General features: G+C 40.2%; 2 protein-coding genes across 2 annotated transcripts; one reads left to right on the forward strand and one right to left on the reverse strand.

Moving 5' to 3' along the window:
* Nucleotides 1-363: 363 nt before the first annotated feature.
* LOC116766421 (uncharacterized) lies at nucleotides 364-4018 on the reverse strand. The gene is made up of 7 exons (XM_032656260.2): nucleotides 3373-4018; nucleotides 2829-2999; nucleotides 2374-2687; nucleotides 2154-2289; nucleotides 1633-1750; nucleotides 1378-1511; nucleotides 364-1101 (listed from the first exon to the last, which is right to left on the reverse strand). Exons 1-7 carry the CDS (start codon nucleotides 3493-3495, stop codon nucleotides 1000-1002), a joined length of 1098 nt encoding a protein of 365 aa, XP_032512151.2. The 5' UTR covers nucleotides 3496-4018; the 3' UTR covers nucleotides 364-999.
* Nucleotides 4019-4171: 153 nt separating this feature from the next.
* On the forward strand, nucleotides 4172-9251 carry LOC116766263 (cysteine--tRNA ligase, cytoplasmic). The gene is made up of 12 exons (XM_032656066.2): nucleotides 4172-4290; nucleotides 4382-4590; nucleotides 4781-5047; nucleotides 5121-5337; nucleotides 5470-5680; nucleotides 5768-6000; nucleotides 6174-6407; nucleotides 6595-6724; nucleotides 6960-7171; nucleotides 7836-7998; nucleotides 8476-8672; nucleotides 8880-9251. Exons 2-12 carry the CDS (start codon nucleotides 4409-4411, stop codon nucleotides 9000-9002), a joined length of 2169 nt encoding a protein of 722 aa, XP_032511957.2. The 5' UTR covers nucleotides 4172-4290; nucleotides 4382-4408; the 3' UTR covers nucleotides 9003-9251.
* The last annotated feature ends 6771 nt before the right edge of the window (nucleotides 9252-16022 follow it).

The raw sequence follows: 16022 nt of genomic DNA on the forward strand, positions 1-16022 counted from the left end.
CATAATGGTCTTTGACAGAAATGTTTTTTTAATATCGCCGACACATTGGGACCGGATCGGAATAGTTTTTGTAGTAATCCTCGCGGATGTTTGCTGGCATTATTTTTGACAAAGCTGTTCAGAAAACACATTGTAACGATTCTAGGAGGAGAATGCTTTTTTCATTAAGTTCAACAATTGAGAAATGTCCAGATAATAACATGCAATAAACTATTACAACCGACTTGACCTTGGCTCGGACGGCTTGAGTGTTAAAGTCACTGGGATAAAACAATACTTCCCGGGCCGGAGTATTGTCGGCTATTCCTTTGGATGTGGTTGTTAGCAGGCAACATGCGGACTGTCGTGAATAAGACGAACGTGTATTTTTGTAAATGTTTTATTAATCGTACGCTACCGTCCCATACAATCTGAAACCATCTCGACTGTCGTCCCAAGCGGACGCTCCTCACGTCTGCAGCTCTCTCGGAAGACTCGATCCCTTCCGTCCGCGCGGGAACCATTCAAAATATTCAATACAAAAATAAATATTACAATGTCATTTTAAGTAGCGTCTCGGGCGAGCGACGGGCGCCGCCGCCGGGACGCCGGGGGACTAGTTCCAAATGCAAGTGTATGTCTGTCGTTTGTACATCGGTCCTTAGCAGTAAGATAACACCTCGTAAACTCAATACAACACTCAATGTCTAACAGAGATGACTTAGACGGCCACTGAACACTACACTCCGGCCGGAGCCAGCCGCGGCCGACCTCTCGCGGCGCGCCCGGGTGGCCGGCCGGGGCTGCTCCTCCGGTATAATATCTTCTTATTGTATATGTTTTCATCAGTTCCTCATTCACGAGCTCTCCCCTCCCGGTCCGTGGAGGGGACTCACTTAAATCCTAAAACGACTCCCGGGAGTCAATTACGCGAACAAATATAACTAAGATTCCGGCGGACCGCCCGTCCGGCCTGGGCGGGGGCCGAGGCCGGGGGCGAGGGCCGGGGGTCGAGGGTCGCTAGATCTGCGTGGAGAAGCGCGGGCGAGGCAGCTCGAACACGTCGCCGTGCACCGAGCGAGCCAGCGCCTTGATGGAGGCAGCGATGTCCTGAGTCTCCTCCTGACACACAACCACACACACATTAAGTATAGTTAGGGCGGCGGAGGTCATTTCTTCATAGCGGATAGCTGAAGTAGTTCCTCACGAATATAAGTATAGTAATATATTTCCTACTGAACTCGGTCACATACAGACCTCATAATGTCTCTATCAGACGAATCGTGAGATAACACTAGTATAGCCTTTCTAGTGCGCTTCTCTTTGACCGCGGGTGGCCGGAGCCTGACCCTACCCTGGCTCTCATTAATTTCCTACATAATATTTGTATGTCCTCACATAATCCTCCTCGTGGGTGATATCCTCTCGTCTGCTCATCACCACGGGGACCCTGACCGGCAGCGAGCGGGCCAGGGACGCGGCCGCAGCCCCGGGACGAGCTCGAGGAGCCATGGACTCATCGTTACTGAGCTCTGAAATGTATGATTATACTGAACCACTGTTACACACTAATGATATATATATATGTGTATGTATGTATGTATTACTAGCAATCATCATGGACAGACACAGAGTCAGCGTCACAAGACTTACGATCTGAATCATAATCCTCATTGTCGGAGGCCATGTAGTTGCAGGAGTCCATTCCTTCTAAATCAAAAATATCTTCAGCATCTAAAGAATCTTCTTCGTGAGGGATTTGAGCGTTTGACTGCAACGAGAAATAGTTTGAAGTTATTGACAATGAATTATGGAACAGAATAGTTGGACAGCGGTCAGCGGCGATTGTGATGACTTGTGACAACATTAAATACATTGATATTAATTCCTTGTATCTGCTGATGTTACAATCCAAGCTAGGAGATGCTGGTGATGTGTCTGTATAACGTCAGTGAGATTCACAACTCTCCCGTCTTCCAGAAATGCTTCCTATAAATATATTCTTATAATTGGTCGACATTTTTGAACAAGTAAACCATGTCCAATGTACGACCAGATGGTAGTTCTGTGAGGAGCTGTCTCAGTGTCTGTCAGAGAACACATCCTCTTCAGCTCCGTCTTCGACCACACTCCTCAGGAGAGCAAACATTTCCATTTTAATATAATAATGTTACCTTAACATATTTAGTGAATTTTTTGGCATCTTTGATGGAGGAGAGCCTCCGTCTTTGTAATGTGGGCGAGGGCAGCTTGTCTAAGGAGTTGTTCCAACCGTCATTGTCAAAGTTAGTTCTCGTCTTGTTTATAATACTGTAAACATAATTGACAATTAATAATCAATTAATGTTCTGTTCTTGAATTAGTTTAAGCCTCCATCTTCACTTATAAACCTACCTAGATAATATTTTGTGATCCCTTTGCGCCCTGACTCTGTACTCTTCATACTCTGCATATTTCTGGTCTTTGAACTGCCTCACGGTTTCCTCGATGGCTTCAAGCTGAGACTCTAACGTCTGATTCAGCTGCTTCTTCAATGCTCCGATGACTTGTAACGATGGAGAGCACCCGTTCCTCTCACTATAATATTGGTTATTTGTGTCTATATTTTCTTTCATTTCCACCTCATTCGTCACTTCTGGCACCAGTAAATGAAATACAGGTGAGAAGTTTTCACTCTTCTTCAGATTATTTATATGTTCTTGTGTCGTCTGAAAAATTATAAGAATATGATGATTCAATTGTTATCCTGTAATGAATATTACTCAAGTGAAAGCTTAATTTTAATATATTCCCAATAGTTTTTATTCAAGTCATGTCAACTTTATTTAATGATTGAAGGGTTAACTCACTTGAAGGGGCTTGGCCAATAAAACCAAGTTCCTTTCCTGCAGAAGAGCACGAGTTGTCTGTCTGCAGGCTAGGCAGGTCTCCAGGCTGAAGCGACCAACTATGCGGTGGCCAATTAATGCAGGTTGAACCACATGAGTCTTTAATGAGTTGGCTGGACATGCTAATAGTTTCTAAAAAATAACTTCGGTTTTATTATTTTTATAACAAATTAAATGTTTTTTTTTTACTGTATTGGTGTTTAATTTTTTGTACATACGATAATAAACATATCACTTATATTTATTCTAAAAACCGTATTTTATAAACTTCCCTAGACACCTGTTACATAATTTATGTACTTAATTTTAAAAATAGAAACAAAGTAAACAAGTTACCAAAATGACATTTTGTTTTCGAATTCTGTAAATATTTATAGTATGCTTTGTGACTTAGAAACAAAATCTGTTAATAAGTAGGTTATTCTATGAATTAAAACTTAAATTATCAATTAAAATACAGCAAAAGCCCATGAAGTCAAGGTTAAATAATGTTTACCGATCGTACCTCACTGAAAAAAATATCTCTTTGTTCCGCTAAAGATAACTCCAGTTTCCCGATGTCGAGAATATCTTCTAATTTATCACTTTCCAACGATACATTTAAACATTTACAGACAAAGAGAGCCATTTTAAGTATAGAATATAAAAGAAGTTTTAAAAAGAATATTAAAATATACAAGAACGTAGTACACTCGTACAAAGTAGTTCATTGGATAACGCGTTTGTTATTTATGATATATTTTCGTACATATATATATAGTACCTATTTATTGTCATACGACATACACTCGGGTTCGGCAAGGATTTGGGTATTTTAAAGCATCGTTTCAAATATGAACGTAATTAGTTAAAATATAAGCTATAAATTCGAGTATCAATACACCAAAATCTTCAACATTTCGAATATTGTACGAATCATTTTCTTTCCCTCTCTGAGATTACAATCTTTACTGTTAGTAGAAAGAGATATAAAACTGGTTACGATTATTAAACAACAACCACAGTAAGCAAAATATTTAAAGCAAAAGATATGCACAGATTAGAAATCTAGAATAAAAATTATCACAGCGCCTGCCACTTCACCGTCGAATTTACTTAAAATATGACTATTTATTTGTGACACACACTTGCATGAAAATTACTAAACGTGGTTTTAATAACAATATTTTTTCTCCAAAAGAGATTTCATATGAATTAAGTTTTACAGCCTTTTGAGGATTATCTGTTTATCGATAGCCGATATTTCCGTCTTGTACTATTATAGATAGTAACTGTCAATGTCATAATCAGGTGTCTATTGACAAGTGATACATACATAGGTGTCACCTGCAGGCTGCAAATTGCAGTTGTCAGTTGTCACTTTTAGCTAGCGTAGGTTGGAATTGAAATTTTTGATGTGTACGAGCATTTTATAATTTTAGCGGTACGTGGCAGTATTGAATGAGTTTATTGTGTATGTGAAGTGTTAATTTGAGTTCATTAATCAGTAATAAATCAATTCGTGTTTCATACAGGATAAAGTTGTTGTAAAAAACTTTACAATGGCTAAAAGAACACAACCACCTTGGTCTTTGCCTTCCGGTGAAGAAAAAAGACCAGTTTTAAATCTTTATAATAGTCTGACCCGACAGAAAGAGGAATTTGTTTGTGGTCATGGCAATCGAGTGAACTGGTATAGCTGCGGACCAACTGTGTACGACGCCTCGCACATGGGACACGCGAGGTAACTCACCCAAGTACTAAATATATAACAACATTACTCACTAAGTATAATATGATTGTTAATTCAAAGAGTACTAACACATAACTCCCGATAAAAGCATGACCAATATTGACTGTCATGCTTATTAAAGCATGTGTATGCCATGACTGCATCACATTATATAGAGGCTTTCCTTCATCGCTAATTCCAGGTCATATATATCATTTGATATTCTGAGGCGAGTTTTGACCAATTACTTTGGGTATGATGTGTTGTATGCAATGAATATAACCGACATTGATGATAAGATTATAAAGAGAGCGAGACAGAACTACCTGTATGAGAATTATGTGAAAGACACGAAAACATTGGACCAGATCGTGGACGATGCAACCGCAGTAATAGACTTCTATGAAGGTATCGTCAGAGACGCCAATGATCCCGATAAGAAGAACACCTTGCAGAAGATGCTGGACAGGTCGGTATATATTTATAATTTACTGAATGCTTAAATAATCTTTTATTCAGTTTCAAAAGTTTAACAATTTCAGTGTTGCTTCAGCCGTAAAAACTTTAAAATCAGCACTTCAAGAAAATAAATCTGATAAAATCGAAGAAGCAAAAAGTGATCTCTTAAAATCAGCTAAAGATCCCATATCAGTCTGGTTGGATGAAAAGTACGGTGTGACCGTCACGGATAATGGGATATTTCAAACACTGCCCCGATATTGGGAAAATGAGTTCCACAAAGACATGAAAGCTCTCAATGTAAGGTCGCACTGTTGTTAAAGTTCGCTCCATTGAGTAATGAGCTTTTTAGGATATATTTTTGTATTAATAATTGTCACATATTAAAATAAATAAACCCAATGATTTGTTCTACTCTCATTCCATGCCCAGGTCCTGCCCCCCGATGTGTTGACCAGAGTCAGTGAGTACATTCCACAGATAATAACCTTCATCCAAAGGATCATTGACAACGGCCTGGCTTACGAGTCCAACGGTTCTGTGTATTTCAATGTGAGCGAGTTTGATGGCAAAGATAAGCATTACTACGCCAGACTGGTCCCCGAGGCCTACGGGGACAACAAATCTTTGCAAGAAGGGGAAGGCGAGTCAATCTCAAAGCAAAAATTCAAAGTACTACATCGCTAAGTACCTCCTGGTGACTTATAGAAGTATTTCTTTACATATCCAGGTGACCTAACCGATAGCACAGCCGAGAAGCGCTCACTCAATGATTTCGCTCTCTGGAAGCAGAGCAAGACCGGCGAGCCGTCGTGGGAGTCCCCGTGGGGTCGCGGCCGACCCGGCTGGCACATAGAGTGCTCCGCCATGGCCTCGGACGTGTTCGGAGACAACCTCGACATCCACACCGGCGGAGTGGACCTGAAGTTCCCCCATCACGACAACGAGCTGGCTCAGAGCGAGGTATCCGTCGCATGTTTCGATCTCGAATGTTTCTGATGTATTTAGAACCACTCGCATGTGAGCGGTCGTCAGCAGATGTCAATTTTGAAAACATAAATATGTTTCACGTCACCTGTGTCCGTCACACAGACTCACCGGACTCCATTACTCTATACCATTTTATCAACTTTCAGGCTCACTTCGACAAGCCGGGCTGGGTGAACTACTTCCTCCACACGGGCCATCTCACGATAGCCGGCTGTAAGATGTCCAAGTCCTTGAAGAACTTCATCACCATAAAGCAGGCCCTGGAGCAGCACTCGGCGCGGCAGCTGCGGCTGGCCTTCCTGATGCACGGCTGGAGGGACACCCTGGACTACTCGCACAACACCATGGACATGGCGCTCCAGGCTGAGAAGCTGTTCAATGTAACCTCATCTTACTGCTACCACCACTTCGTTCAGATTGAAAGATAGTTTTCGAGAACCAGAGCTATTTTCATCAACCGGTGTATGACAATGTCCGCGGTTCAGTATTACCCCGGTTTAGTACCAAAAACTAACCCCAGCACCGAAATAAAACTATAATGTATTGTTTGTTATCGACGTCTGTCAGGAGTTCTTCCTGACGGTGAAGGATGCCCTCCGCAGTCTCCCGGAGTGCGAGGGGCCGTGGAGCGAGCCCGAGCGGCGCCTGGCCGGGGCGCTCACCGCGGCCAGGGAGCACGTGCACCAGGCGCTATGCGGTGAGGACGATTATATACAAGCGATGGAACAGTCTGGAGAAACTTATTAGACAGTAGAATGACAAAACTCGTGGAACTCCTAGAATATGCCGGAGGATGATTTCAGGAATTCTTAAGGACTCTCTCAGGTTCAACATTAATATTACTGGGACGAATGAGTCGGCCGGCTGGCAAAAGTCTTCTTCGTCTCCTCGGTGAGGTAAAAACAGTTCTTTCTATTCTAAACATTTTCCAGATAATGTGGACACTCGTTCAGCGCTGGACGCGCTCCGTGAGCTGGTGAGCGCTTGCCACGTGTACCTGGGCGGAGTTGCCGAGGTTCCCCGGAGCGCCCCGCTACTTCGAGCCTCCGCCCTCTACGTCACCGATATACTCCACGTGTTTGGAGTCATCGAGGGCCCCCGAGGGCTCATAGGGTTCCCGGCGGCCGGGGCCGGAGAAGTGGCTGTGAGTAGAGACGAATCCATGTCAACGTGTGTCATAATATATGATTTTTGTATGTAGCGTATAGCGCCGGGCTGTATGTAGTGAGCCCGGACAACCAGACGTCTCAGCTCCACGAGCTGAAATGTGTGTGACTACATCTCCTGGCAGATCGTCAGAGTACAATCTCTATGGGTTTTGTGTGATGAGAGGACACCGGTGACTTTTACTAAAGATCTTCCCCGTCCTAGGTTCCTATGATCTCTAGTGCTCCTGAACCCAGCCCTCGCTCCTCCGTCAGGTGGATCTCCTGTTTGTTCTCGCGCTTCAAAATAATAAATAAACCCTCATCGGCTCGTTCGGCTCATCTAGGATAAAGTGAAGTGTCCTCACGAAAGGTCTCCCCAGATCTCTCTGGATCTCCTTCCCTCACATCGGAACACTTCCCTCAGATCGTGCATCCCACGTCCCCGGGTTCCACATACATTGTACTTCTTTTCTCAACTTGTAGTATTGTGCGTACGCAAGTTCGTGTGTAAGTCTGTCCCTCAAAATCTGCTGTATTTATTTCAATGAAATTCAACGTCCACACCCTGGACACAGCCTCGTAGCACCTCTCATCCCTTACTCGTATATCGTGGCCGTCTCTGTAGAGGCACGAGATGAATGTCACGTCGTCTTCTTCCAGCTGGAGGAGGCCGTGCTGCCGTACCTGGAGGTGCTGGGTTCGTTCCGGGCGGACGTGCGGGGGGCGGCGCGGCGGGCGGGGGCGGGGGAGGTGCTGACTCTGTGTGACCGCCTGCGAGACGAGCTGCTGCCCGAGCTGGGCGTGCGGCTCGAGGACAAGCCCGGTCCGTCAGACAGTCCCATCACCGGTTTTAGAACACGATGACTAATGAATAATAGTTTTGTCCAAGAACCGCCAGCGACTTCCGCCGTGTGTGATGTTGCTTCACACAATGAACAGGTGTGGTGAGGTGTCCGCGAGCACGTCCTGCACGTGTAGCTCCGTTCTTGCAAATTTTCACCAAAATCGAGTCAAACGTCCGAACAGCCTCACCAACCTTTAATGTATAGTATTAATAGCGTGAACTCAGAGGTCGCTCCCACACTCTCTACAATATATATTACTTGTACTGTCCTCTCTCTACCAGCTCACTACCAGCCAGCGTCGTCACACTGAGCTCGGAGAATTTGTATATTTGCATTCTTAAATCTTGCTCGTGGCACTGGCGACGTGGACGAGTACCTGGAAACGATCCGTACTGGGTGTGACGAGCGACGCTTGTAGTGAGGGGAGAGGTCACGGGACGAGTCCGCCGTTACAGATAGGACGGTCGTGAAGCTGGTCAACAAGGACGAGCTGATCCGGGAGAGAGAGGAGAAGAAGAGGCAGGAGGAAGAGAGGCAGAGGAAGAAGAGGGAGCTGGCGGACGCCCAGAGGGCCAGGGACGAGCAGAAGAAGATACCGCCCGAGGAGATGTTCCGCAGAGAAGCGGGGAAGTACTCGCAGTTTGACGAACAGGTCGGTCACCCGCCGGGGCCTCGGGCTCCTCGTGTGTTGTACGGATATTACACAAACTAATACATTACAGAAATAAAAACATACTTAAGAGACAGGTCTCGAGCTCTAACAATAAATGTCAGTCCGTAAGGTGCTCTCGCGCTTATTATCTCCTAACTTCAAACACCACGGAGAATTATAAATAAGCACGATCTCACGAATCCGCAGGGCCTGCCCACGCACGACCACGAGGGCAAGGAGCTGAGCAAGGGTCTCATCAAGAAGCTGCAGAAGTTGCAGCAGCTCCAGGAGAAGAAGTACAAGGAACACCTGGCGAGCCTCGGGAACTGATCCGCGCGCAGGGAGCGGGAGATGTACTTGTCAATATTGAAACTTGCTAACGATGAGAATGATAGCGGAGACGACTCGCGGAGCGTCCACTAGTGTTAAACATGTTAAGGAACGCGCTGGCCTGCTTATTCAGCCGCTGTGTTGTATAAAAAGACTCATATCTCTGTCCCTTCATTTAAAATCTCACATCGCCAGCGGTATATTTTTGTATCAAATTTTATTAAATTGTAAATAAAGTTTCTAACATCACCCCTGCGTTTAATTCGTTTTCTCTTATAAATATTAAAGTTGTTTAAGGCGTTTGTATTTTCCAAAAATATCCGGCGCCAAAGACACTGTCTGTGGCCTTGGAGCAGCAATCGGTGCGCTCGGTCCTGGTTGGCATCGTCTGGCATCCTCACCTCTAACACAGCGCAAAGAGTTTTCCATTTAAAATGTCCACACTGCTGTATTAACGTAGCTCATTGCATGACGCCTCGCTGTTACATGTTCCTAATGATCTTAAATGTTCCTGGAGATGTTCAGGAACCGACATATCTTTGCTCGTGAACCACTGCGACAATGGCCGTTGTCGCGAAACTTAGCTGGTTGTCCTTTATACTAAGCCCTGCGGATGGACTCGCTGTAGTAACGACTATGCTCCTTGCATATGATACAACAGAAGCATGTCGTGTGTCCGTCTGTTCGTTTAAACACATCGAGTCTCTATATAAATATCAATGTTCCGACTCTCGTTAAATATTTTTGTAGCAATCGATCTAATAGTACTGAATAGAATATAATCGAAATCGGCCATTAATACGTTTCCAACATAATAAGCGGGATCTCCCGACCACCGCCCGTTATCTGTGATCTGTGTTTAGTGAACATTAAAGCGAATCATAGCGACATATATCACAATACGCACGCCCCGACGAGCTTCAAGGGCGCCGGCCTCGTGCCACGACCGAAATACATAGAAAAAGTTCAACAGAACTTTAAAAAAAGGTAAAAATGAGGTAAACAATCTGGGAGCTCTTTAAACGGGGCGCGTGAATAGTGTCGTGGGGTGACTCGAGATACAGCTACATCTGCAGCGGCCGCGCGGGCCGCGGCTCACTATTTTGGGATTTATTATTCCGTCTCATTTCACTCTTTGTTCCTTCCGAACTGTTTACATTCATCTGTATTGAGAATAAATGAAACGGAATTAAATTGATTATGAGATCACGTTATAGGTATGACAAACCTCTGAACGTTTTAGGAACATGTCCCCAGTCTCGACTGACGCGGCTTGTATAGAACAATATCAATATCATCCCTCACCTCACCTTGAGTAATCACATCGCAGTAATCTATTTACATGTTAATTTAGAAACTTTAAAACATCGTAAAGATTTTCTGTTACATTTGAAGAACAGCTTTTAGATTTAAGATTCTTTAAAAAATACAGTTTTAAATTAATTACGTTGGATTTTATTAAAAAAAACGCTATTGTCGGACTTAGCAGGAGATAGTAAGTCTGGATCTACACACAATATGCTTTTATTAAATAAGTGATAAAATGATGTTCTCGTCGAGTATAATATTGAATAAAGAGTCTTGAATTTCCGTTCATAGCTACTTTGAGATACTTAAAGTTCAATGAATAATTAAGTCTGTGAAGATAGTACGTCGTGTCTCGTCTAGTCTACTCTCCAGAGACACGTCTGGTAAGTGCCCAATATACATAATCATTTAACATTTTCTAACGTGTATTAAAGTCTTGATAAATTAGAAATAGTATCAGGAAACGTTTCTTTGAATGTTAATGTTTACAGCAATATTTAAGTTCGCTCTCAGTTACGTACAGTAACGTTACGTACAGGCAACATATTAAAAAATAAATGAACATTGTTGTATGGATAAGATATCATATAACGAGTGACGCCGCTGACTCCGCGGAACGAGCACCAAGCCGTGTGAACCAGAAGATTCCTGATACCACACAAGCTATGAATGAGATTGCTATCCTAACATCGGGACAATCATGTAGTGTTAGGTATAGGTTGTAAGTTTTAATATGTAATTTTTATTATAATATACATATACGTAAGTTTCGTAGTTTTCCGGGAACCTCCGGTTGCCTCTATGTAATTATCAGAATAATAATAATATATAATGATACAGCTTGTTAGTTGTAACTTGTATTTAAAAGTTTAAAGAAAGACGTCATGCTCCTGACTCGCTCATTCACAAATGTACTGAAGTCGAAGGTCCAATAAGTTTTTCCATATTTTCAAACAGAATATAATGTCTTATACTCTGAACACATTGTTTTTGTTTGGAAAAATCGAATCCTACTCTTGTTTTGTTTGTTTCAAGCTTACATCACACATCGTATGTTGCTGAATCAAATTATCAAGGTTATACGAAAAGTAAAAACACATCAATATCCCTACTTATTAGGAAGCCATTAAGAATATTTATGAGACTTGTGAAGGGCGGTCAACATTTTTAAACTTCTGTTTCTCAAAATATAAATACTATCTTCCCTAATCCCTATGTCACTTTATCGTTCTCACTTTTTCAAAATATTTTTTTTATTTGACCTAACGCTATATATTTTAATAAATAATTGTAACCAATCCAAAAAGTATTTATGTCAAACCTCCGCACGCTATTCATAGATGGCGTTGTCTTCCTTAGCTATTGTAGATTATAGTAGCTACACATGCGGAGTACTCTGCTAAAATATGTTGCAGTTTAATTTTGTTTTATGATTATTTAATTATAATTAAGATTATTAATAGAAAGTTTATTATAATAACTTTTTTAAAGCTGCAATATAAAATTGCCAAAGTAAGATTGATGTTTCTCGTTATTGAACATTTTTAGAGTTAACAGTAGGTACTAACCTATTTATTCATTTTTTATCATCAGTTTTATTGTGATTTTAAACAATAAATTTACTTGAAAGCAGTATTCCGAAGGTTCGAACCTGTTCTTGTCAAAGAATATTTTTATTAAAATTTTAAAACGATTATTTCTGAACGTACGGGCACTATAGAATTATTAACATTTATAAAATAATAATATGTCTTAATTCACTACTAGATGCGACAAATACGCCATTGTTATTTGCAATAGTTATACTAAAGTCAATACTTGTCCCTTTGAATTAATATTGTCTGTTTGGGTCTGCATGACACGTAAATAAAAAAAAACCAGTAAGTTTTTGAAAAGTAATTTATTCAAAAGGTACATCAATCTCAATCCGAGGGCGATTATCTTTATGGTACTTAACTCATATTAAAACAATCGCTTGAAGCTTGTCTATTGTTATAGACGGGAACCGTATGCTCTGACACAATACAGGACCATTAAATGTATCAAGATCTGTTACGTATTAATTATTTTAAATATATTCAAATTAACTTGTGTATATTTGAAACAGAACCAATATAAATCTCGTAGAACCTTATCAACCATCCAGTGTATGCTCACCATGACACGTTCTTTAATGTCTGTTAATATATATTTTGATCCACAGTTTATTAATTATAACACTTTGCTAGTTGTATTCATTATTATAATAATATAATAAACATAATTTATCTTTGAATATTTAAGTTAATCTTATTCATTTATTGCTTTTTATATATGCAGCATTCCCCCCTAGGTTTAAACCGTCACACTGCATGCGGAGCGTTCACAATACTTTTATAGTATTCTTATTTTATAATATTAACGTAGTTTATTGAACGAGAAACGGGAAACGCTGCGTGTGTAGTTACAAACTTGTAGTAACCGTATTGGAACGACTTAATAAGAGAAAAAATATATTTTTTTTGTTAATCAAATTATTGTATGTCATATCGGCCTCTCATGTTACAGTGACACAATCTGTAATAAATGTGACCGTGTAAAGCACACGAAGGGAATTTTTAAACAATTACATGTGACAAAATATAAATTTAAGATATCTTTTATGTAATGGTCGATCTCCTCCATTGAACACGACACTGGCAGAATATACTGTGCATGACTTTGCCCGGACGAAGGCCACATTTAAAATAACCAACCAAAGCGTTACGAAATTATGTTTAATTGAAATAATATTCACATGAAACACTTAATATAACACTAGAAAACTTCCGACACTAAATAGAAAAGAAAGTATTAAAAAGATAATGAGGTCTAAGATTTTCGCGAGTTTTATTCATTTAAATGAAACTAATATTTTTCGGATAAACTACGCGTGATTTATTTTTGTAAAAAACTACATACTCCCGACGTTTCGGTTACTTTTCAGCAACCGTGATCACGGGCAGACGAGATCTCATCTCGTGCTCATCATCATCATCGTAGTTTATCCGAAATATATTAGTTTCATTTATTAAAAAGATGGTTAGCAAAATAACATTATTATTATAACAGAAATAACAAACAACGGCACACAGTTTATGATCTCAAATGATGCAATTAAACAGATTTTAAAACGAGACAGACATTTTTATTTTCGCTGGTAGCACTTCACGTTGCAGCGTCATACGTATCAGTTTATTAATTTTGAACTTAATACCATTAATGACCGCACTCGATGCCGTGCTCTTAAAGTCTTTTGATATTTTTTCTTATCGAAGGACTAGCTGATGCCTACTTCTTTGTCCGCACATTGAACCCCCTTTGATGTTCGCGTTACCATAATTATGAGGTTTCATGAAATTTCACGAAGATTCCTTCATCAGATCCTGGCTCGGCGGCGCCGGAACTACATACCTCAGGATAATGATGTTCTGATTACCAAATTTAGTTTAATTGAGAATTTCCTGCTTTTTGACGTTGGTTAAAAAGTTGACTTAGTTATTCCTCATCGCATATCCTTTATGCAAGTGACAGCCCCATCTAAATTGGACCCGCCATTCCAGAGGCGAGCCGGAACAAACAGACAGACAAAAATTTAAGAAATGAGTTTTTGATGTAGGCTTCGTATATAACTTCATATGCGTTTGTTTAAAGCTGTTCATTGAAAACTACACACACACTTTAATTTGATTTTATTTATTAATATAGATAATATAAACGTTTTTCCGATTAATGACCGAATCTGTGCTTTTAAGAGATTTTTTATAAACAAACAAATTTAATATTAAAAACATATTTAGTAAATAAATTTCACTGCTTTGTGTTTTTATATTAATATTAAAGATGGAGTTAGTATTCCAGATATCATTGACAGGTTTACATAAAGCTTTCCAGGGTTCAGAACCACTATAACAAAAACTGACATATAAAGTGTTTAACGGTTACTTAAAATGATATTAAACGTAAAATAACTGTGTTTATATATAAATAATACAATACTCTCGTGATAAGATAAAAATTATCAGATCTACATAGACTTCGACTTGGGTGTTTGCTCTACTTTTAAAAAAAACATTTTAAGAATCTTTCGCTTCTTCTTTGAAATCTATAAAAGGAATAAATACTGAATCAATCAAAGGAACAGCTTAGACTATTCTAGAAATCGATGTAACTTAACAACGGAATTAAAGTTAAAAGTAAACGCGCTCATACGAGTGTAAGGTAACTTTCCGTGTCAGTGTTTTTACCGCTCCGTGGACATTAAGTGTATTAAAGATCTGTTCCGTTATAAGTTGATAATGTTTAATTTCAATAAAGAGATCGCTGAAGCAGAACGGCCGATGTTGTAGCGCCGAGAAGTCGTTATAATAACGGCAGTTCCCAAACACCACCTCACGGAACAACATGGAAATGTTAAAATAATTTAAATAGGCCCTTGAATACGATTTGATCGCGGTCCGAATTGTTAACAATGCTCCGTCGTCGCAGGGCGAGGGGCAAGGGGCGAAGGCCGAGATTTGCAGAAGCCACCGATTGACCGCCCGGTGAGATGTCAATCATTTGAATACAGAAATTGTTCCTTTGGGAAGAGATTTTTGCGATAATAACGTTTCTTTGGGATCGTCGACCTGAATGTAGGAAAAAGCAAGTTACCGGAAACGTTTGTTATTAACATTTCTAAACAAATTAATTCATATCCGATCATGTGAATTATAATCTAACGGTTTTGCTCACAAAGACACGTCTCAAAACCGCGGAATAAAAAAAATAACATTATTAAAAGAATTATCAAGAGCGACATCTCAGTTTTTGGGAGTAATATGTATAAAAAATGTATATCTTTAGATCAGATTTAAACTCGTAGACCATTATAAGTTCTAAGAGAGTCCTTTTATCATTAAAAGCGGGATCAGGCAAAGTCAGCAGTCCTCGAGGGTTGAGACTGCAATTACGATGTGTTTTCTCTGCGGAGAGCGGAGCGCGGAGTGTGGCCCTTTGAGTGCCGAGGAGTAGAGGGCGGAGAGGGCGGAGAGCAGGCACGGCACAGTCTCAACACATTGCAGTTATTCATACAAACACATAATATTAATTAATTATATCGATATGGCTCATAATTAATATTTTTTTACAATAAATATTTACTTTTAATATTTTGTTAAAATACATCTATGTTTCTATGATTTTCTTATTTTACGACGTTAATTAACCTTGATAATTGTAAAACACAGTTTGTTGTCTGTCTCCAAAACGATGGAAGTTAAATGACATACTTTGGTGAAATATTGCAATGTAGATGAAAGTAGTCGCTTAAAATAAGTTGATCGTGTTTAATTAATGCTGTCTTTTAATAATCTCATCAGATCTCATCGGATCTGTTTAGTTAACAGGAAATTATCCAGCGACGTCGATTCCAGGACAACACTCGAATGTTGGCGGTCGCTTCCGATTGGTTGATGAAATCTTCAAGCTTTCTTGTTTTGGAGAAAATTTGAAAATTAGGAAATTAAAACAGGTCCCGGCACGTGAAGGGCGGAAGCTGCGCTTTGTGCTCTCGGCTGAAGAAATGTTCAATTCTTGTTAAATTTGTCGAGACAACATTTTTTTGTAAATAGCTATTTTTGATAGGCTAAGTTGATTACGTACGATATATATTACAGTCCCTAATACACCTGAGACGTGATTGCAGGTTACACT

Source organism: Danaus plexippus, chromosome 15 (genome assembly GCF_018135715.1).
Source record: "Danaus plexippus chromosome 15, MEX_DaPlex, whole genome shotgun sequence".
Lineage (NCBI taxonomy): Eukaryota > Metazoa > Arthropoda > Insecta > Lepidoptera > Nymphalidae > Danaus > Danaus plexippus.

What these genes read in the sequence shown, in the direction of transcription:
- LOC116766421 (XM_032656260.2), bottom strand. Translation starts at nt 3,495, where the DNA reads ATGGCTCTCTTTGTCTGTAAATGTTTAAATGTATCGTTGGAAAGTGAT. An exon ending in TATTGGCCAAGCCCCTTCAA is followed by an intron (nt 2,688 to 2,828) that starts GTGAGTTAACCC and finishes ATAATTTTTCAG; the next exon opens with ACGACACAAGAACATATAAA. An exon ending in GATCACAAAATATTATCTAG is followed by an intron (nt 2,290 to 2,373) that starts GTAGGTTTATAA and finishes TTATGTTTACAG; the next exon opens with TATTATAAACAAGACGAGAA.
- LOC116766263 (XM_032656066.2), top strand. Translation starts at nt 4,409, where the DNA reads ATGGCTAAAAGAACACAACCACCTTGGTCTTTGCCTTCCGGTGAAGAA. An exon ending in ATCTTTGCAAGAAGGGGAAG is followed by an intron (nt 5,681 to 5,767) that starts GCGAGTCAATCT and finishes TTACATATCCAG; the next exon opens with GTGACCTAACCGATAGCACA. An exon ending in CCGGGGCCGGAGAAGTGGCT is followed by an intron (nt 7,172 to 7,835) that starts GTGAGTAGAGAC and finishes GTCTTCTTCCAG; the next exon opens with CTGGAGGAGGCCGTGCTGCC.